The sequence below is a fragment of the Hemicordylus capensis genome, chromosome 5 (assembly GCF_027244095.1).
Source record: "Hemicordylus capensis ecotype Gifberg chromosome 5, rHemCap1.1.pri, whole genome shotgun sequence".
Lineage (NCBI taxonomy): Eukaryota > Metazoa > Chordata > Lepidosauria > Squamata > Cordylidae > Hemicordylus > Hemicordylus capensis.
Window position 1 is genome coordinate 33079585 of NC_069661.1, and position 23895 is coordinate 33103479.

General features: G+C 43.7%; 1 protein-coding gene across 2 annotated transcripts; it reads right to left on the reverse strand.

The window, feature by feature from the left end:
- Positions 1–1643: 1643 nt before the first annotated feature.
- On the reverse strand, positions 1644–21792 carry LOC128328230 (sodium/hydrogen exchanger 9B2-like). 2 transcript variants are annotated; one of them, XM_053258019.1, is made up of 12 exons: positions 21273–21791; positions 19265–19364; positions 18768–18945; positions 15265–15438; positions 14279–14421; positions 10330–10457; positions 7898–8073; positions 6969–7075; positions 6249–6398; positions 5435–5543; positions 4071–4207; positions 1644–3111 (listed from the first exon to the last, which is right to left on the reverse strand). In XM_053258019.1, exons 2-12 carry the CDS (start codon positions 19352–19354, stop codon positions 2863–2865), a joined length of 1641 nt encoding a protein of 546 aa, XP_053113994.1. In that variant the 5' UTR covers positions 19355–19364; positions 21273–21791; the 3' UTR covers positions 1644–2862. The 2 variants fall into 2 exon arrangements, with proteins under 2 accessions (XP_053113994.1, XP_053113995.1); XM_053258020.1 differs by lacking the exon at positions 6249–6398 and having other exon boundaries at positions 21273–21792.
- Positions 21793–23895: the final 2103 nt, after the last annotated feature.

Sequence of the window (23895 nt, forward strand, 5' to 3'; positions counted from 1 at the left end):
TAACACCCAGCTCCAAATCCCCTGATGATCTCTCCCAGCGGTTTCATGTAGATGTTAAAAAGCATTGGAGAGAGTATGGAGCCTTGAGGGACACCATACTTAAGCTCAGACTTTGAAGAGCAACAATCTCCAATCAACACCATCTGGAATCTGTCCGAGAGGTAGAAGCGGAACCACTGTAAAACAGTGCCTCCCATCCCCAACCCCCTCAGACATTCCAGAAGGATACTATGGTCGATAGTATTGAAAGCCGCCGAGAGATCCAAGAGGACCAACAGAGTCACACTTCCTCTGTCAATTGCCAATTGGAGATCATTCATCAGGCCGACCAAGGCAGTCTCCACCCCATAGCCTGCCCGAAAACCAGTTTGAAATGGGTCTAGATAATCAGTTTCCTCCAAGACCGCCTGGAGCTGAGAGGCCATCACCCTCTCAATTACCTTGCCCAGCCATGGGAGGTTCGAAACTGGCCTATAATTGCTCAACTCTGAGGGATCTAACGCAGGCTTCTTTAGAAGAGGTCTAATAATTGCCTCCTTAAGACAAGGAGGCATCCTGCCCTCCCTCAGAGAAGCATTTATGATTTTTACCAGGCCACTTACAACAGCCTCCCTTTTAGATAGAACAAGCCATGTTGGACAAGGATCAAGAGGACAAGTGATAGGCCTCACCGCTCCAAGCAGCTTGTCCACATCATCAGGAGTCACAAACTGAAATTGATCCAGTCGAATTGTATAAGAGGAGTTGTCGGACACCTCCAGTTCAGACATGAAATTAATTGTGGAGTCTCCATCTAGGTCGGCCCGAATCCGAGAGATTTTTTCTGCGAAAAATTCATTAAACACACCACAGCGGGTAACTGATGCCTCCAAATTCTGGTTCAAGGGAGAGGGAGAAGATACTAGTCCCCTCACAACCCTGAACAACTCTGCCGGACGTGAACTCACAGAGGCAATACGGGCAGAAAAGAACCGCTTCTTTGCCGCACGTATCGCCTGAGCATAGATCTTTAAATGTGCTCCATGTCGTAGCAATTTGAGTTAGCAATTATCATGATCTGTTCACAAGCAAAGACAGCTGTGGCCTACACCTTAATAGGTTTTATGAGTCTGTAGATGGCTATTGAACCTAGACCTTTTGTGAAATGCCCAATACTGGATAATTCAGGCAGTTGAAGATATTTTCACTGCTGATTCTTATAGCCAGTTGTATCAGTGTGCATGGTTTCATAATCTCTGAAAAAACTATAATTCCCATGCTCCTTTGTAGGAGTAACAGACCAACTTGTATAATTTCCACTGTAGACATGGACATTTGTCTATTTTCTGCTTCACAGATGCAAAAACATACTTGATGCACCTTCATAAAACGTAGAGGTGCTCATACATTTAGTGAAAAGACATATCAATTTTTTAGAGAAGGAGATTATTCTGGAAGAGCCCTCACTGCATTCAGTCCAAACATAATCTTCTTCTATAAGGTCAAGCTTTACAAAAGGTATCAGCAGTTAAATGCAGGTATGATGCATGGAACTAGGGAGAAAACTTTAAGGAGCTTTATCAGCTTCATGTGAGGGATCTAGATCCCATCACCATTACAAGTGAGGCTACAATAATAGTTTATAATAGGTTACTGGCAGCACAGATCTTCATTGCTTCAAAATTTATTTGTTTGTCATATTTATATGCCGCCTGATATATACATCTCTAGGCAGTGTACACAATTCAAATTACAATATAAAAACAAAACCCTTTCACAGAATAAAAACCAGTTAAAAACAATTCACAGAGTGCAACAATTAAAATAATTTCACAGGATAAAAACAATTTAAAACTAATTTTAAAAGCTTGAGAAAAGAGTTGTTTCTTAAGAGTCTTTTAAAAAGCAATCAGAGATGGAGCAGCTCTTATTTTGAGCTATACAGTATTTGGAGTGCATTCCAAAGCATCTCCAACTTGAAATGGAGATTACATTGGAAATGGAAATTAAAATGGAGATTTTAAAAAAGATTAAAACACTTTGGTGAATCTAAAAAGATACCCCCAATTAATTGGGCATCTGCTTTTAATTTTAAGTGTATTATGTTTAGAAGTACTTCTAAAAATTCCAGATGACAAGAAGCATTTTGTCCTGTGTGAGAGAACGGTAAATGCCTCTTCAAAGATGATGCTTGCTACAACATGGGCATGAAGATCTAAAGACTAAGAAAGTACTTTTTCCCTTTAAAACCATTTTTAAAATACGCAAATATATGCAGATTAATCGGTTGATTAATGAAGATTTCTTTAATTGAGTGACAGCCCTAATTACAAGTACTTGTGTTTTTTGTCACTTTAGGTTTTAAAGGTACAAGAAGGGAAAAGAAATATCCATCTCCTAGAAGGGTACTGGGTTGTTCTAAAGACTGTACACCCACTGTCAGCACATACTACCTCTGAAAATATTAACTTACCATTTAATTTCCAAACCCATGATCTCAATCAGTAATTTACTGTCAGTTCTGGATCCTATATTTCTTTCTACTTCAAGACCACCTTACTGACTAAGTTATATTTTTAGGCACCATCTCAAGTGATTTCTTCTGTCTTGCTGGCATTCATGTCTCCAAATTGGGCCACTGGTATATTTTCACCAGTCAATGGTTTGGCCAAATACTATTTGGCTTGTGACTTCTTTCCTTAAATACCTGGGTTAGGTTGAAAAGAAATCTGGATGCTGGTTTAATACAGTCTGTTTTTCTATCAGTACTTCTGCTGTTTTAGCCAGAATGCGATGCATTCCATAGGCCTTCATAACTTCTGCAGTCATGATTCCTAGGCAGCTTGGAATGCCAACTGGGTGTTCTTCGGCTCATTCATTTCCCTATACCCATCCAGATGTTTCAATTTCTTCTTCTTCTTCTCTTCTTCTCCCATGTTTAGGATCTTTACTGCCTACATCAGCAGCCTTGTGGAGCAGCTTGGGCCCGGCCAGGCCAATGATCAGAGCTCCAACTGGAGCTGTGATCAAGATTGATAGGAAAGCAACCGTCAAGACATTCATGCCATATTGTTCTAGCTTTTGATCTTCTTGCACTCGTGCTGTATCTAAGGCAACAGAACCAATTGCAGCCTGCAGGGGGACAAAAAACAAAAAAAGAACAACTGTCGTTAAGAAAACTTTTTTAAAAACCTGGCCAGTTCAGAGTCTCCCAGTATTGAAGTTTCAGGGAGAGGTTCAAGGAAGCACAATTCCTTGTCTCACAGGGGGTCAACAGCTCCTTCCTTTTATACTACCTTCAAAGCCCGAGAACCATAATGGACTTCAGTTGGAGGCTACAAGGGGTATAGAACTTAGTAACTTGCCTCTTCACACATTACAATAATGGTTCACAATCTGCATTGGCTCTTACAGAGCCTTACCAGCACAATCCAGAGCATGTGTGATGCAGCATCATTGCTGAAGTTAAGCAGATCTAGGTCTAGGCAGTGCCTGGTTGGTGATCTCCTGGGCAACCTATGTATGCCACCTTGAGTTGCATGATGGAAGGAAGGCAGGAGCATGAATAGAAGGTCAACTCAGATGAAGAGCCTGCCCACTCAATAAAGGGATGCACTGAGAGTACGTTGGAACGTCCTCTGACATCATAACAGGTTGCTACTAGCTGCACTGACCCACTAAAACTCATTAAGTGCATGAGGAGCAAAAATAATACCAACCAAAGGTGAGCCTAATAAATAACATCACTTTTACTATTACTTTGGGTTGTTTCGTAAGAAATGTGGAGTATACTTTGAAATTAATAATTAAGTACTGACACTCGGGACCAACACCAGGAGCTTTCCCAGACAGCAGGCTTTACTGTGAACTCGAAGTTGTCCCCACAAAAAGCGATGTAAAAAGTGGATTTTTTAACCCTGGATATAAATCGGGCTACACTCTAACGGGTAGTGAAAAACCCGAATCATGTGTGAAGTGCTCCTCGATAGCTCATAGGGACTTTGGGTACCTCCATTTTGGAGGAGATGCAAGCTAAAGGCATTTAAAAGCTCTATGTGAAAAACACCAAGTGCTATAAAGGAATACTCCACCTGGACAGTTGCTTTGGGGATCCATGCCAATGAAATAAATACTTTCTCCTTGATGTCAAATCCAGCACAACACACCATCAGGAATGTGGCAATAATTCGTACTAATAATGCAATACTCAATGTGGCCACACACAGCCCTGCAGCCGAGAAATTCATCATCATCATCATCAACAAACATTTATATACCACTTCTAAACAAAACAAAGTGCTCAAAGTGGTTTACATAGCTAAAGAAATGTGGGGAGGGGGACCTCAAAAGACTCACAAGGGAAGCACTTTTCTTCAGTTGTGCTTTCTAATGAGATGAATATTTGAGCCATTTGTAGGCAAAGAGATACCTTATAAAGTGGGGACTTTCTTATATTTAATGGGGAGAGTAAAGATGTCTTGAGTCAGGCAACAATGGCTGTGGTCAGAGGAGACCAACAGCTGTAGAACAACTGCAGTTTAAAACCTATTGAACATGTTTGCACCTATTTTTGCAAACCAGGCCCTCATGACATAAGTGATCCGTTAGTGGAACCAGAAATACTCGTTTGGTTACTAGTATATAGGCAAACCCTGCCTTATATTTCTTAAATATTTCTATTTTTTTTAAAGAGATAGTGATTCCAGATATTGATATATTCCAACCTGAGTACAAATTACAACAAAAAACAAAACAAAACAGGGAACTGGGTTTTCTTTTCCAAGAAAATAAAAGGAGCTTGGGAAAAATACAGTCGCTTCATGGATTGCCACAGACTGCACTACCACTACCACATGGCATCCTTGTACATTACGTTAATTTCCCATTTTAATTTTTTGCACTCAAGGTGGAATATACTGTACCACTGTCTGGATGAGCCAAAGAACTCAAGGCAGGTGTGTTTTATTCATAGTAGCTAGAAAATAAACTAAAACACCTAGGGTCCAATTCACACACCTTTCTGAGACATAACCTCTACGGATTTCCACCTTTGTGATGTTATTCAAAGGAAAACAGGTGAGGGACACAACCATCCTCAGTGTTGACAGAGGGATGCAGGTCCTGTCTCAGCCCACTCAGGTCAAAATCAGAAGGTCCCTCCCTGCTTTGAGTCTTATCTCTGCCATGAACTCACTAGGAGGCCTTGGGCAAGCCATACTAATTACTACCAGATCCCAAATTGCAATGTGGGTTGCAGTAAGGACTACAGCGAGAAAATGTATGTGAAGTGCCCGGAACACTGTAAGGCACAAAATAAGTACTATTATTATTAGGGCTACTTTCTTTTAACTTTGCTTAGAGAAATACAGGCATTTCCAGTTTGGGAGAGGCACTTATTTAGTGCCCCTCGTAAAATAGCCAGAGTGAAGTGCTACAGCAATTCTAACAGACTTACCAACTGTTTCAGGTACGAGAGAGGTAATGGATATTTCAGCTCCAATTAAACCAAAAAGAAAAGGTTGAAAAATCTCCCAGGCAACCCCAACAATTTCTTCTATCTTCCTCTGTAACAAAGGAGCAAAAATGCACAGCACTGTAAGAAAGGTTTTATTTAATGTTTAAAAAAAAGAAGGCATGTGTGGCATTAACTCCTTTCCTAGCACTGCACAACTAATTTTGAACATTAGTTGGCCCAAATGAACTATTAAGTTGTTTGATCTCACCCTAGAAGCTTGATTCTACCATTATTAATAAAGAGGACATCATCAGCCGTCAAATATAAGAAGGGCAGAAGGGATCATTCTGATAACATCAACCATTAACATGGATTAGATAAGATCTTAATTGGCCAAGCTGAAACTTTTTTTCACAAGCAAAGTTTTCAAACAGGTTGTTCTAAAATGTAGTTGCCTGTTTGCCCAATTTTCAGCCTCTATTCACTGGAACTCACTAGCCTGGATATAGATGCAAGAAATAGTGGTCCTCTTGGACAACAACACACATCTCCTTTCGCATCAAGAGCAGCATCCATCCAGTTCAATGGAGCCTGAATGATCATCACAAGGCAGATTCGGGAGTGCATCTGTATCAGGTGCATGCACAGAAGCTTACTTCCGTACAAGGATTTCCTTTGCTACCCTGGGCAATTGACTCTGGTCATAAGCTAAGTGTGGCCAGTACTACTGTAAAGCAGGCTTACTGGCATGCAGTCTATTTCACACAAACCAATGCTTTAGAATCCAAGTGAATTCTCTTGTGCGAATGCTTACCTTTTCCTCAGACCATGCCATACCAGCCAGAAATGCCATGACAATAGTGCACAGCCCTCCAGTTCCAGGGAAGCCAAAGTATGTACTGCTGAAAACAGCAAGCACGGATAGGCCCACCACAAAGAATGCTCTTATCCACACAAGAGATGCCTGGGACCAGGAAATAAAGATGGAGGGAAAGCAAGATCTCCACAAATGATGTAACATAGATAAGAAGAAAGATTAGAGGATAAAAAATTCAATGGATTTGCCTCCCAAATAACGAATGTGCTAGAAATGTAATTTGCTACTCTCAAGAGATAAGAAAACATTATTTATTCAAGCAGCCATTTGGGGTGCAACCAAGCTGTGTCCCCACACAGAAAGGCTGCACTGAACTAAGCCAGGGTGTTGCCAAAGAGCATGTGCGGGGAGTGATTTTTGTTGCTCTCCCCTGCCCCTGTAAGTGGTCTTTGCTTTCCACAAACATATGTCCTTGAAGGTCGCACAGCCTTCAAGGCCATATGTTTGGAAGGCACAGAGCACTTACAGGGGCAGGCGGGCAGAAAAATCATGCTCTGCTACTTGGCAACGCTCAGGCTGAGTTCAGAGCAACCTCTCTGGACTTCATCTACTATGTTTTACTAGTCTCAGTCATAGCATGTAGTTTAATTTTAAGAATTCTCTGCTTTCACACTTGGAGATGAGAGACTGATAGTTAAAAAATATGTCTTTCTTTACCTGATCCTTGCTTGGGAAGTAATGAACGAAAATTCCTAGAAGACCACCAGTTGTTATACCAATTGCAACTTCCAGAAAACCACGGAGGATATTGTCAAGGGTGGAGCCTGTCTGGGCAAAGCAAACAGAGGAAGGACTGTAGCTCAATGGAAGAGCATATGCTTTGTGTGCAAAAGGTCCCAGGTTCAATCCCTGGCATCTCCAGGTAGGGCTGGGAAAGACCCAACTGAAACCCTGGAAAGCCACTGAGTAGAGAGTACTGAGCTAGATGGTCTGACATTGTATAAGGCAGGGGAAGAAGCTTCAATTGGGTTTCTATGCTATTTCTCTACACTAGTATTTTATTTATTATTATTATTATTATTATTACTACTACTACTACTACTACTACTACTACCATCACTACCACTACCACTACCACTACATTTATATCCCGCTCTTCCTCCAAGGAGCCCAGAGTGGTGTACTACATACTTGAGTTTCTCCTCACAACAACCCTGTGAAGTAGGTTAAGCTGAGAGAGAAGTGACTGGCCCAGAGTCACCCAGCTAGTATTATGGCTGAATGGGAATTTGAACTCAGGTCTCCCCGGTCCTAGTCCAGCACTCTAACCACTACACCACGCTGGCTCTGCATAGTCTCTGCTGCCAGAAAAAATATCAACAATACTAGTCAACAATTTGCACATAGCAAGATCACAAAGCATGGGAAGGAGTCAAGAGGCCCTGTGACAAGGCACGATCAGCTTCTATCCTGCTCTAAACCTCAGCAACAAAGGCTTCTGTACCACTTCAGAGTACAAGTAGGGTGGGTCATATTTTTGAACGTCCCTGCATATAAAAGATAACGTGCAGATGGTAAGTCAGCACATGAGGGAGAGAAGCATGCGAAGGGGCTCATCTGTTCTACAGAGCAGCCAGTTACGGTACCCGAGGAGAAGGCCATTCCTAAGCAAGTGTTGAAGCCTGTGATGGCCAGGATGTCATCAAAGCTGCCAGAAGCCATGAGCAAAGTCGGGACGCCCTTGTCAACACCGTATCCTCCCGCTTGTAAAATGAGCATCGAGGGGACCACAACAGCAGGAGACACAGCACCTAGAACAAATCTAAGAGCACACAATATCAGGCCTTTGATGGACGGAGGAGCACATCATGTCTTCCCTGCATTTCCATTCTCAGTGTTGCATTTACTGGACAACCTTCTATGCAACATTGTGAACATTTTTGTTCTCTGCATTGGTTGAAGGAGGCAAAAAATAAAAAAAAAAGATTCCAGTTGCAGCAGTGCAAGCTAGTTAGTTCCCCACACTCAACTATGCATTGCTAACACTTAAGAACATAAAGTATGTGAACAAGACGGCTCAGCATGTGCCAAGCTGCCCCCTGTGCTTTGGATTTGCATGTAATAGAATATAAATATAGCAGATATAAATTCTGACTGTGCAAAAAACAAAAACAAAGAAACAAGCACAACCCAAAGGATCACACTGGGTTGTGGCCCACGCATCCAATCAACAGCTTCATAAAAGTGATTAAGGAGACATCAGCCAGAGGCGGTTCGTTTGAATCAAAGCTGTCAAACATTCAAGAAATCTTACTTGATTACTGAGTTTTAAGAAGTCCTAAACACAGCAGGGAGCAAACGGCCACTAAGAACAGTAGCCAACATGATGACTAACACAAGGTTATTGTGGTAACTAGTCGTGCTCACTCTGGAGCTTGTGTTCCAGACCAGTGTTGTTCTATCACAAACGTGTTTGTGCCTGGATAACAAGGATCCGGCCTTCCTGCTTCCAGATGACCGGAGCCTGCTCTTGGCTCTGCTGGATACACCCCACACGAACACCACAGGGCAGTTCTATTTCCGGAGCTGTGATCGGGAGCTGGGACCTCCAACAATATCATACTCCAGTGCTGGAGCAGCAGAGAGGCAGCCTGCATTATTGCAGCAGCTCCACCCTGCCTGGCCTCTCGTTCCATCTGTCTCTGTGGTTAAAATGGCCGCTGGCAGCCCGAGAGCAGCTTTAAACAATATGGCTAGACATACAACCAAAGAAGGTAGGACAGGCTTGGTTGTCCTCCTACCTCACTTTTAAAGTGGGTAGCGAATCTGGGCTAGTAAGGTTCAGTACAGCTGGGATGGGAGGGGTCCCACTGCCCCAGACAACCAGAGATTCCTGGGTTAACTAGTACAAGTTTACAGCATGGGTCAGGATGTCAGCCAGGGAGACTTACCTCCGAGTAAGCATGCATAGGATTGTGGTAGTGGTAGATTATTAAAACTGCATACATTTGTACACCATAAAAAGAAAAAAAACCACATTGAGGCACTTCACGTGATCCGTGTGAAGCACCAGACGGGGTTTGGCGGGGAGAGCGGACTTAGAGCAGTCGCTCATTGCTGGGTGGGCGAACCAGCCGCCCAGATGAGCAGCTGCTCGGGTCGGGCGCTCCTGTGCCCGGCCGTGGCTCCATTGGGAGCTCCAGGGGTCGGGGGAAAGGGAATGCCGCTGTGCAGCGCCCTGGCCCCCGAATCTCAGGAAGGCAATGTACAAGTGTCCAGTGCCTTCCAGGGGGCCCCCCCACTCCCCACCACCCCGAGTGTGCTAGCCATGGCTGCAAGCAGCCGCAGCTGACCCACGACCCAAAAAATAAGGTTAACAGAGCACTTGCTCTGCTAACCTCGTTTAAGGGGAGGGGTTGTAAGGCGGGCTAGCTGCCAGAGAACCACTGGGCTTGCCCATGAGCCTGGTGGTTCCCATGACTGATCAGAACTAGGCTGGGCTGGACTCCGTTAGCCCAGTTTTGAACAATCGTGAGAATAGCTTCATCTTGTTTTTAGATGTTGCACACATTCATTGCAGGAGGCATCATCTCACAACAGCATTCTCGGCTCTCTTTCATGCAGGAGGGAAGCCTGTTCTAAGACGGTGCCTGTCACCTGCAGTTTCCCTAACTCCTTGTATTAAAAATAATTTGTTGCCTTTTTAATCCGCTGGCTGATTTATTTTCAGTCCGTCAAAATGTCTTAAATCAGTCAGTTCACTAATCACTGTGGCCCAATTTGAACAGAACACAGCAAGTGAGCGGCTCTACCATTCAGATAATATTATGCCTGTACGTACCTTGAAGGGGCTGTTGTGCTTTAAGACTGGGATGCAAATACCACTAGAACTCATGTCCACTACTTTAGAAGTGTGTGTGTGTGTGAGAGAGAGAGAGTGTGAGTGTGAGTGTGTGTGTGTGTGTGTGAGAGAGAGACTGACTTGCAATCAATGTTTTCATAAAAGAGGGAAAGTACCTTCAGCTCAAGAAAAGGCAACACAGAGTTTGTAAGCAGGTGAAACAGAGTCATCTCTTACCCTAACATAAATCCCCATGGCCAAGGTAGGTGCATGAGAAAGTGAGCCAGGACAGCTGCCGCACAGGCTTCAATGACACACGGCCCCAAGCTTAATCTTAAGCAGACAGCCTTTAATTTTTTCAGCGCCTGAAAGATAAAACACATTGACAGCGAGAGATGAAACACATTCACATGACACTTCTTAAATGCCAAGCAGACAAAACACCCTTTGAGATTTGCTTAGCTCTACACAATTTCCGTAACACAATGGAGAAGGAGGGAGCTTGAATCTATGGGATGTCATGTCATTTGCTCTGGGTTCAGCAAATGTTCCCACTACGGGGACAAAATTGGGATATGGAATTAAAGTCAGAATCTTGTCAAGTAAACATACAGGTTGGAAACGGTAGTGGAAGAGAGGATTTCCCTTTGATCTGAAGTTATGACAGCTTAGTAACACGGCGAATTTGGATGATATCTTACTGACCCACATGATTACAAAGCAGATGCACCAAGAGCACACCTGTTGGAACATCTTCTGGGAGCACCCAGTGCCCTCCTGGCATACCCCTTTATTGCATGGGGATGGGCTGTTCAATGTTTGCCAAGCCTTTGGGTGTATAGCCCACCCCCATGCGAACAAGGGACACAGGGACACAGGAAGCTGCCATATAGTGAGTCAGACCATTGGTCTATCTAGCTCAGTATTGTCTTCACAGACTGGCAGTGGCTTCTCCAAGGTTGCAGGCAGGAATCTCTCTCAGCCCTATCTTGGAGAAGCCAGGGAGGGAACTTGAAACTTTCTGCTCTTCCCAGAGCAGCTCCATCCCCTAAGGGGAATATCTTACAGTGCTCACACTTCTAGTCTCCCATTCATGTGCAACCAGGGTGGACCCTGCTTAGGTAAGGGGACAAGTCATGCTTGCTACCACAAGACCAGCTCTCCATGATGGGAGGACATTGGGATATCCATGGAAGACATTTTGAAGGGTGTGCTCTCAACACATTCCCTTTCAAATTGTACAGGCTGGAAAAGTATCATCCGAATTGACTCACTGCCACCTGAATCTGGTTGAGAAATAGACTGAAACTAACTACGGGCCCAAAAGGCAGTGATGTAGAGAATCACTTCTGCAAAGAGGGTAGGAGAGAAAGGCTTCCATACACAGAGCAACTATTTTCCTAATGGAACTTGTGCAAGAACTTAAACCATGCCTCTTAAACATGCACCATAAAGAAGAGCATCACACATTCATCAATGTTGAATGGGGCACTAAATAGATCCTACAACAGTGCATTCTGTCACAGGGCTCGTTCTCACTGAAGTACGAATACAATGAATATTTATATACCGCTTTTCAAGAAAAGTTCCCAAAGTGGTAAACCTCTCTCTGGGCTGCACCATTTCAGACTGCAGGTAAGGATTCACATTCATATAAAACATCCCTTCCGCATGAAAAACAAGTTTTGGGGAGAAATGTTCTAGCCTAGCCATAACATTACATCATAAGAACAGGCCTTGTATTGTCACCCACAGGGTTTCTGTGGAGGACTCTGGTCCTCCTAGGTTTTCTAGCTTGTTAGATTCTATACCTTCTTTAATGTACAGTGCTACTCCACTGTAATGTACAGTGCTACTCCAAGGCACCCCTCCCTGTCCTTTCTATAGAGTTTATATCCAGGGATAACAGTATCCCATTGGTTCTCACTGTTCCACCATGTTTCTGTTATGCCAACTATATCTAATTTTTCACTAGCAACCAAGCACTCCAGCTCTCCCATCTTGGCTCAGAGGCTTCTGGCATTGGCATATAAACCTATACACTGAATCTCTTACCTGGTGCATGCTATCTTTCTTTTGACCCTTTGATCTCTTTTACAAGAATGGAGTTCTCTAATAAATGCCATGTATATTGATTTGAAACTATGAACTGGCTCCAAGTTACTTTACTCTCAGCATACACACATGCCTAACTAAATTCCACTGTGTTGTGCCTCTGTGCCCTCTGCTATAATGAAAAAGGGTTGCTCTTACCAGAGAGAATTCCCAACACCAAAATGTATCCCAGTGCCTAACAAATCTAAACCCCTCCTCCCGGCACCAATGTCTCATCCACGCATTGAGACCCATCAGCTCTGCTTGTCTCGCTGAACCTGCATGTGGAACATGTAGCATTTCTGAGAATGCTACCTTGGGGGTTCTGGACTTCAATCTACTACCTATCAGCCTAAATTTGGCTTCCCAGACCGGTCGGCTACATTTCCCCACATTGTTGGTGCTGAGGTGCACCACGACAGCTATCTCCTCCTCAGTACTGCCTAACAGCCTATCTAGGTGCTGCGTGATGTCCGCAACCTTCACACCAGGCAGGCAAGTCACTGTGCGGTCAACATGTGGGACACAAACCCATCTCTCTATACCTCTAATGACTGAATCGCCCACTACAAGGAGGCCCCCCACTCCCTGGAGGAGTATCCTCTGTGTGAGAGGATATGGGCTCATCATCCACAGAAGGGGTCCCTACTAAAGGAGCATTTCCCTCTTCCTCAAACCAATGTCCTCCTTCCCCAAGACCTTCATTTTCCCTCACAGCAGATGAGCTACTGGCCTTGGAGTGGGATGCCTCAACCATGTCCCTGAAGGTCTCATCCGCATGCCTTGTTCTCTGAGCTTCTCTAGATCTGCCACCTTGGTCTCAAGGGAATGAACTTGTTCCCTGAGAGCCAGGAGCTCCTTGCACCGAGCAAAAACCCATGACTTCTGCCCACGGAGCAAATAGTCATACATGCGACACTCTGTGCAATACACTGGGAAGTGTCCCCTCCCCTGCCAGATTTCTATCTGCATAACTGGTTTTGTTATACTTCGAGATAGTTTATTAGAAAGTTAGGTCTTAGCTGTATTGGTCAGCTATTTAACCGTTCAAACTTCCTTTCTCAAGAATATGAAGGAGGGAGTAGTACTTACCTTCTCTTCCCACTGGGCTCCTTGTGACAAGGGTACTTGTTTCAGGCTCCCCCGCACACTTCCCCGCTAAACCCCATGCAAAATTCCAATGCTCTGTTTGCTATCACTGTTCACTATGCTCTCAGGTCTTCACCTCTTATATAGAGAGAGGCTTCAAACTGAGATATAGTAATGTGGCTCACAGGAATGTGGCCACCAGATGTGACTCACTACAGCCCTAGCTGACTCCTGCCTCTGTCCCCCTCCAGGCAGGGAGAAACAACAACTAAATGCCAGACAACCCCCCAATGCTAGCCCTGGCAAGAAAGAAACACAGACACACTAGAACTTCTCCCTTAAAGAGAAAGCAGCCCCTCAAAATCTCCCCTTTTCCTGTTAGTTTGAAGGAACAAGGCTTAATATTGTTTTGTTTAGAAAAGCTTGCTTACCTCCTGAGTCCTTCTTAGAGTAGGCTTCAAACATGTTAAGCCTTCTTCTTAACATGCTAGTTTTCTGTGTTGTGTGATTTATTTATTTTTAATGAAGGAAAAATCAATGTATGAGTCCTCACTTGCAGTCTGAGATTTTACAGTCCAGACATATTTTCCATTTTAGAAGGAACCAGACCCAAGTCTGCTCCATCTGAGAGTCCATTCAGAAGAGAGCTGGTATTGTGATAGCAAGCATGACATGTCCCCTTAGCTAAGCAGGGTCTGCCCTGGTTAAATAAGAATGGGATACTAGAAGTATGAGCACTGTAAGATATTCCCCTCAGAGGATGGAGCCGCTCTGGGAAGAGCAGAAGGTTCCAAGTTCCCTCCCTGGCTTCTCCAAGATAGGGCTGAGAGAGATTCCTGCCTGCAACCTTGAAGAAGCCGCTGCCAGTCTGTGTAGACCATACTGAGCTAGACTGACCTATGGTCTGACTCAGTATATGGCAGCTTCCTATGTTCCTATGAGTTCCTCTGTGCTCTAGCATGAGGTTTTGCAGTTGTTAAGCAAGGACAGTTTCGTACTCCACCTTTGGGTCAAGTGCAAGACCAGAACGGGCCAAGATGATGGAGAGAGCAATATTCCTCAGGGAAGCTGACCATTTCACATCGATCCGGACTATATCGCTGAATCCTGGGACATTTCTGAGGAGAAACCCAACAAGCAACATTCCTAAAAGGAATGGAGAAAAGCATCTTGTTGACTATCTATATCACAGGTAGGCAGTGATAATATTTAGAGAGCTCTGAAGAAAGTCAGATGCCTACAGCGGCAACCTTTCTACCATGTCAAAAATGCAACTTGTACCAAAAGCTTAACAGGGAGAAGGTAATCCAGCGACCATGCAGTGGGCCATTCAAATATAATATTCAAAGTAGAAGGATCAGCTTGATTCAAGACACACAAAATGAGGCGGGGAGATGACCAAAAATACATTCTTAAGAGCCAAGAACGTGTTGTGAAACATTTTAGTGACCTGCAGGAAGCAAATCTATGGCCAATCCCCAATGGGAACCTTTGTTAACAAAATACATTCACATCAGAAAAAGCAACTAGTAAAAAAGAATTTCTAGTTGATTAATCAAATATGTACAGAGGTGCCTCAGCAAAGGTGACATTTGAAATATTGAAGGATCTTCATCAGCTAACTTACAGTAATAGGACAAAGCTGACATTGGTTAGAAGGTAAGGCCATTTTTAATATTTTATTTTCATTCCTTATTACAGAAATACCAGAAACAATATAGGGTAACCTCCCTCCCCACCCACCCACCCACCCACACACACACTCTGTTACTTACAGCCTCAGCAATTAAAGTTTGCCTGCACCAATGAAACCTATTTCTCATCAATTAATCAGTTAAAGCTTTAGCTGATTACTCTGCCAATTAAACTTGCATTCCTAGCTCACATCAACAGATTATAATCTGATTATAGATTAAGCCCTTTGTTCTTTGAACAAATCAAGTTTATGTATAACAATAAAATGATGCATCCTTACAATAATATACTCACCAAGAAGGGGAGGGAGTGGAGGAGGCAGGCCAGGTAGTTTAATTAGCCCCATGATTTTACCACCAATCACAGCAAAAAAGAAAAGAAACAAAATTCCAAAGAGATTCCCACCAGGAAGACACTCACGGCCTGTAATGGACCAGCCCACAGCCCAAACCAGGGCAGCTGCTGCCACTGGAAGAAAATGGAAAACAAATGCTTAATGCTAATTCCTTAGAAAATTTCTAAGTAATGGACAATAAGTTTATAAAAACTTCATAGGGGAAAGTGAATTGTAATTCAAGTGCTGCAAGAAACAAAAATTGTAATTCTCATGCCAGGATTTTCAGTGTCGTTTTAAATACTATGCCTTGTTCCTATATATTATTTATGGCTTTTGCCAATTACTACAGCTTGTTTCCACGCTGTACTGCACCATGCAATAAGTCACTTGAAAACCAACTATGCACTGATGTGCAACCAAGCTATGGGACGTAGACTGGTACGACTGCTGATGTAGTTGCTGTGCTAGCATCTCAATGAGGTTTAGCGAGATGCAAGTGCCATGCCTTCCCATATCATAAACTGTTCATGGGTACCAATTGCTTTGCAAACTCTCCTATTGCTTCCTGCCAAGCCAGGGGACGGTACTGGAAAGTGCAGAAACAGCTTGAGAAAACATAGGTTTGAGTGGGGAATACTCCAGGCATAGAACTCTACAAGCATGAATTAGCTTCATAAGCATTACTTTAGGAGTCAAACTAGATGTTATTTTAAGGATGTCACTGGGCCTAGTACGCTTGGTTCCAAGTAGAATTAACAGAGCCTACCTTCCACTTCTTTAAACATCAAAGATGGATTTGTATCGGAGCATAAACACATGAGTTCTAAAGGGGTGGTGCTTATAAGTTGAGTGGCTGCCATCTTGTTTCAATATGTGAGCTGCAATTCAGTGTATCCCCATCACAATCTCCTAGCACCCCATCCCATGTATTGTTAATCTGGTTTATAATGAACTAACAACAAATGTTATTAGGGGTAGGATAGAAACAGACACATACAGGCATGGCGATTTCATATGCCTTCTTCCCTTTGGAAAGGAGGCTAACAAGTATGTTATCACATACTTATTCTTTTCTTTTATTGTGCAATAAATATTTCCTTTGCACATTGCTCTATTCCTGTTTACATTATACGTTTCTGATGACTGCAGTGTAGCAACTTATAATGCAGATCCCTTTTGAAGCATCTTGTTTCAGGATGCCCCCAGAGCACCTCCTGATGCTCCTTGATGGTGGAGCAATGCAGTTCCTCAGAGACTGCCTTTGGAGGCCACTGTGTGAACAGGTTTGCATTAAATTTAGTTAAATTAAATTTAGTTTTAACAACTGGGGATCCTTGTGGTCTCCCTTAAGATTACTGATCAGATTCAGCAAGACTGCACTAACAAGCATTCTAGAACACTCACTGCAATGTTAATAAATTATCCAGACAGGATTAGGGGAGAGAAGCAAATTTTAAAATTGCTCAAGAATAATATCTGGGCTGACAAAAGATAAAGCTGGGAATGTCTAGGATATCTGTCAAACTTGGGGAAAGAGTAATCAATGCTGACTATGCAATGATTTTGCTTGGAACTTTTTCCTATGTAGGCCAGAGTGCATTTAAGCCAGGATCTGTAGACAACCAACTCTGTGCTTTAGGCATCGGTCCTACTGATATCAGTGCATTAAGTTCTTGGACTACACTTTGCTTGCGTGAGAAAGCAAGGCATCTCAAGAAGCGTCCCTGATCATGACCAGTTTCAACACATCAAAAGAAATGAAGTCTCACTGTAGTCTTTCTGGCAGTTCACTTATGGGTGAGAACACAAAGAACTGGCATATGAAAGGCTTACAATAAGATTAAAACAACAGAGAGTATGAGCAAAAACCAATGAACTGCAAAACTAATGGAACAAAATGGAGGGCATGTTTTATTTGAGGCAAAAAAAATGCAGTGGATATTTGTGGAGTTTGGTTCAGGACCCTAAAATGTTATTTACCATACACACATGCTCCATTTTCCTTTCAAAGAGCTCAGAGCAGCAGACATCTAGTTCTCAGGCAGTCTCTTATCTGTTACTATCAGGTTATGGGACTAAATCTGTGCAACATCATCACATTTAGGGAGGGTTCACACACAGCCAGCATAGCACAGTGGTTAGAGTGTTGGACTAGGACCAGGAAGACCTGAGTTTGAATCCCCATTCAACCATGAAGCTCACTGGGTGACTCTAGGACAATCATGTATCTCTTAGTCTAACCTACCTCACAAGGTTGCAGTGAGAATAAAAAATAACCATGTATACTGCTCTGAGCTCCTTGGAGGACGAGCGGGATATAAATATAATAAAATAAATAAATAAATAAAGTGGAACTTACTTGCAAAGTCAGTAACCAACTTGTCTGCAACTCTCTGAACCCACATCAAGACAGGAACCTGAGGGTCCCTTGGGGGCGGAGCATCAAATCAAGATGTGTAACCAAGATCTGAAGTTGGCTTGCCAATGCCAAACCAAGTGCTGCTCCCACTAAAGTGTGTGTGTTATGTCTGAACCTATGCTCTTCATGAACCTCTGCTTTGTTTCAGGTGAACCTACCCCCTTTGTAATCAGCACCAATGGCTGTGAAACAGTGCAAGACAGGCTGGGATAATATCCAGGCCTTGCTGGAAGGCCCAGCCAGGGAGCATACCCTTGGCTCAAACTTGGTTTGTTGTAAGTAGCCAACAAACCAAGATCACATATCTTGGATTACATATCTTGGTTTGTTGGAAGTAGCCAAGATAGGTGATCTTTTGCAGTGCAAAATATGAATTTTGCAGCACAAAATATGGAGATTCCCTCCATGTTTCAGGTTGGTGGAACCAGGTTCTGCATTATGAACCCACACTTAGTTTGGCTTCTGCAGCAGAACTGCATATGTGCCCTCATACCATTCTCTAGCCATGAAAAGTGGCACATATTTTTCAGTGATGCTAAGGTCCAATTTACATCATCCCCCTGGAATAATCACCATCTGGTTTGCTTAGAACCACTGATTTTCTTCCACATGGTAGAAGGGAATCAGAGGCTGAAGGAGTCAACAGTTTTTGAGAAATCAGGGGGTCTTTTCACCCCAGAATGAGAAATCGCATAACAATGCCAGTGCTGTTAGTTCTTGCACTGGGTGGAATTTATAGTGGGAAAACAGTAGCCTATGAGTAATTCAAGATAGCTAACAGAGCTGATAAGGCAGAGTGTAAGTGGGTGTGGGAGAAATACACTGAAATGAAATATTCTGAAACTCCATGCACCTTCTGCTTGTGCTGGAAGAGAAAACTTGAGGTTGCCATGTACCAGGCAGGCAAAGATAACTGTGGATGAATGACCATCTGCAGAAGTTCCCTACCCTTAATGTTTGCAGAAAGATCAGGTTAAACATCTAAATACATAAAAAAAATTAGTCCACAGAAAAGTAGCCTTCCCCCTTTATTTTACCTACCATGTGTTACTGTTCTGGCAGCTATGCCTTGTGGAGGACAAGCCCATATTTGCCTCAGTTTCCCTGATGTCTTTGACTCAGCCAGTTTTGGAGGCTGTTGTCCACTGTTGTTCAGCAGAGCAGTTTCTTCTGTCTGTCTATTACCATTGGCAGCTTTGGAGTCTAAACGATTGCTCCCCTGAATCAAAACAAAGAAACATTCATACAAACAGTAATCTGTAGGTTTCCACTGAGATACCAGACAACTGAGGATACAGTCCAAACTGACTGCAGACCATTGGTCCATCTAGCTCAGTACTGTCTACATTGACTGACAGCATCTCCAAGGTTTCAGGTAGGAGTCTTTCTAACTTGTCCTTTTAATTTCAATGGGACTACTTTGAGTAATTCTTCTCATCCTGAAGCCCACTGAGTTCAATACTTTCCTATGTCTGTGGCTTTTTGTTTTGTTTTTAATTTACATCATCACTATAGATATACAAGAGACCAACAAATACCTGAGTTGTTTGATGCATGAGAACATCATGATTGCTCATAGCTACAGATGAGACTACATCCTCTCTCCCAGCTGCCGTGTCCTCTCCCATGTTGACCAACCTAAGATTTAAACACACACAAAAGACCATGTGAAACTGATTTTTCAGGTGCCATATATTCAGATATTTTTCACCTGCATTAGGACTTTTTGGTATCAAATCATATTCAAACACTGACCTCTCTAAATAGGGAGGTAAACAGAGTGGCACTACCTTACCTGGGCCTCAGCAGTTGCTATCTGCTCTCAATAATTTGTTCAGTGTTTTGGTAACAGAGATTTTCAGTTTCAAAGCCAGGAACTACATGCATCTACATCAGGGCTGCTCAGCTTTGGCCCTCCTGAAGATGTTGGCCTACAACTCCCATAATCCCTGGCTACTGGCTATTGTGGCTGGGGATTATGGGAGTTGTAGTCCAAAAGCAGCAGGGCGGGGGTGCCTAATTTGTGCAGGCCTGATCTACATGCATATCCGAGGGTGTGGCTGGGAACACATAATTTATCATATTTCTATACCACCTGATACAAACAACTCTAGGCAAACGTTACAAGCACCTCAAACAGCTCTAGGTGTACAAATAAAACACATCAAATATTAAAACAGTTAAAACTAAAATTCATAAAACTACTAAAAATGAAATCACAGATAAACACACATTAAATTTTTAAAAATTCAGTTAAAAGCCTGGGAAAACAGGTACATATTGAGCATCTTCCTAAAAACAAAGAAGGGGATGCTCTTACTTCAACAAGGAGCATATTCCCAAGCCCTGGGGCAGCCACATAACCCTGTCAAATTATTATTTTTAATTGTTTCACTCTGTGAATTTTTTTTCGTTGTTTTTATTCTGTGCAAATGTTTTATATATATATATATATATTAATTTGGATTGTGTACACAGCCTAGAGATGTATATATCAGACGGTATATAAATATGATATATAAATCAGCCTTTTTTTTAACACGTTCAAAACTGAATATTCTTCCCTGATTATTTTGATATTTTTGCTTTGTTTTAAAATATGAACAAAAGGACTTTTCGAAACTTGCAAGTACCTTATTTAGTTCATGTGCCAGAATTGCTGCCACCACAGACCTTATGCAAATATGAAGGAGCACCCTTCAAAGTCAGAAACTTTGCTCCTTCCTATCTGTGTACTGTAAGGATCATTCTGTTCTTTAAGCACAAGGCATCTTTGTTTAGTTGTACTGATAATAAGCTCACTCTGTGCAGACATCCCGACTTGCCAAGGACATGTGGGCAATCCCAGATCTCTGGTGTGTGATGCACATCCTAGAGAGTTTTAAAGGTACAGTACTAGTGTGTGCCCTACTATCTGGGCAAAGCGTAAACTCGTGGAGAATCTCCTGTATTTAACAGGGGGTGGGGGGAAGCAACTGTCTCTATTCAGCCCAGCCAAGTGTGCCTCCAGCTCCACTGCCTCCGTTGTGTTTAGATGGCGAGCCTTTTTTGGGACAAGGCGCAATTTTCTCATCCTTTTTTCTACGTAAAACTGCTCTCACAGGTTGAAAAACAGCACATAATAATAATTATTAATAATAATACATTGGTTAAATCTGCAGGTGCAACAGCAGGACAAGAAGAGCCAACGCTTCCACTGAAGCCAGACGGTGGAGCACTGGGCAAACCCATTCTTCTTGCAAAAGGCGATGCCAAGACGCCCCCTGACAAATGCATCCTCCCAGCTCGGCTTCATTTACTTGGACTAAGACACGCCACGCACGGACACTCGGGGAAAAAACAAGTCCCACTGCGCCGATTTAGGCACAGGAGAAAGCCTGACTCCCTCGCGCGTAAGGGTGCATAAGATTGCTAAGTCGGCTCAAACCCAAACCCCAAGTACAGTCCTGGACTGAACCAGGAGGTTTAATTACGCAGACGGCATGTTAGGGCGTGCCTCCGCGTTTAGGCCGTGGGAGAAAAAAGGAAGGAGGAACAAAACCCTACCAAGCAGCGGCAGGCGGCTTTCAGGGACGGCTGATGGTGGGGAGGACCTCCCTAGTGACCACAACGAGGCAGCGGCAGCTGATCAATCAGGATCCCCGGCTGAGATCACTGCTGTTGCTCGCGGTGGGAGACGGAGAGTCCTCCTTCTTCCTACCGAGTAACTCAACGCGCTGTGGTAAAACATAGAGCCGATGGCTCAGAGCTGTCCTTTTCGCTCCGGAGCCTTTCCCAGTTCTTCTTCTTCTTCTTCCTCCTCCTCCTCTGCCGCGCCGGTGTGAGTAACGGGCCCCCCCTTCTCCCCGCCATGAGAGGAGTGCCTGCCTGGAAGGAGAGAGCCGCCGGTACCCGGAGCAAGAGATTAATTGCCAAAGCAGCAGCGGACGTCAATGGCGAGAAATTTCCCACGCCTGGGGAAAAGCTGTTAAAGGGAGGAAGAGAGAATCGTATTTTCAGAAGCAGGAGGAGGAGGGTAGCAAATATGGTCCTACCAGCGTGCAGACTACCAATGATGGTAGAGTCCTCCTAGTTGAACAATCCTACTGGACTGTACCACTAGGGATAGGGCTTTTTTTGAATGTCCCCTCATTTGTAAAATAATTCTCTGCTAACTCTCCCTCACCAAATACATACCAGGGATCTGCACTATTTTTGAAGTGGCAACCATTAAGGATGGAAAAGCCCTTCAATGTGAGAACTGTTTCCCACTGTGCTGACCTGCACAGTACTGCACTTTTCTTTGTGCTGGGAGAGCCCTTTAGTAGGTATGAGCACAAATCGTGATTCTCACACCAATGCAAAGCACAGCCAAGCACCTTTAAAAGGAAAGAGAGCAGGTCTGTACCTGCTCTTCCACCGCTCACTGCAGCTCAGGCTCCTACTGGCCCACACGGCATATTCCTGGTGCGCCCCGGCCATGTGGTGCCCCTGCGCCCCAACTCCCACCCTCAATTTCCTATTCTGATCAAAACCCAGTGCCCTCCCCACAGACATTCCACTGCCCTCTCAGTGCCCCCAGTCCAGCCCTGCTGCAGCTTCTGCTGCATTGGTGCCCCCCACCCCAGCTGCCCTCACATGCCGGTGGCATGCACATGGCCTCCACACATGCATGGTGGCCATTTGCATCGTCAGCGTGGTTGCTGGCCATTTGCGTGGTCAGTTGCTGATGACGCAAATGGCTGCTGCACATGTGCAGAAGCCATGTGTGTGCTGCCGTGCGAGGGCCGCTGGGGGATGTGCCAGCACAGGAAGCTGCAGCGAGTGGCAGAGCAAGTACAGACCTGCCCTCCTCCCGTTTAAAGGTCCCTGGGCTGTGCTTCGAATCGGTGAGCAAATCATGATTCGTGCACATCCCGGCCATTTAGGTGAGAGGGAACCCTCCTCTTAAGAGCTGTAAGAGGAAAGCATGGGAAAGGGCTACACTGGTCAATACAGGCTTGGTCTACACCTGTCACAGAATGAGGTGATACAATTAACTACTCATCAGACTGCAGCCATTGGAATCACATATTTAATGGTCCCCTTTGTGAGTGACCCTCTGCAAACAGAATCTCTCCCCTCCCTCCTACAGTGCTAGTATTATAGCTAAAGAGGGGGTGATTTTTGTTTATTTATTACAGGAGGGAGCATTCAGTAGTTCTAAGTAGAACAAGCCTTTCTACTTCCCCTTCAACATCCACATGGCAGTACAGCTCTAGAATGAAATCCATTTGATAGTATGATTACTATTCTTGGAAATTGACTTGTTTGTCCCCTTTTTCTTCTTCTCCAAAACAGATTTCAAAGAGCGCTGTTTATAAAGTGACTGACTGCTTCTGTGTTTCAACATGGCGGATGAGAGGAGAAAATGCCATTGCCAGAATAGCCTAGGCCCCCTTCCTGTGTGCTGTGAATCTGGTTTGTATCTGATTGTAAACATAGAAGTTATTAGGAGCACGGCAAAATCCTGTCACGTGATTAGGAAGAGGTGTCAGTGTCCCTGTTCTCCCTGCCCCTCCATTCACACACACACCACTACTCACTTCAGACTTTTACAAAGTATACCTAGTTATTGAGTTATTGTGATGTTCTGCTTGTGCCTGTCCCATATTTTTTAGTGTGTAAAAATGTGTTCTGCTAACCAACAGAAATATTTTAAATAAATTGTTGTAGAATAGGAAATATGACAGGAAAACCACCCACTGCCAGACAGCCACTCACAGTCTATTTGAGCCAGTTGTAGAGAGCAGCTGTTTTTCTGGCCTTGGGAAACCTGAACAGAACCTGCACACTTACTCATCCAGTAGTAGTAAAATTATCCGTTTACTGTCGAGGGGGCGAGCTGGGCAATTTTCTTGTCCTGCCATGCTGGTAGTCCTGCCTTAGATGTTGATGGCAGCATGACATCATCGATAGATACACTTTATTACAGTCTTTGACCAGTACAGAAACATGAAGGAAGGAATATAATGTCACTCATACCCATGCAACAATATAGTTTTACGAATGGTTGATTCGTATGCAAATAAGCCAACCAAGAAGCAAGGAGATCGCAAGCCAATCGGAAGCCAGTGCCAAAACCAGTCAGCAAGGGGAAAAACAGACCTCCAAAATGGCACTCGAAATCCCTGAAATGTTCCAAGCTCAT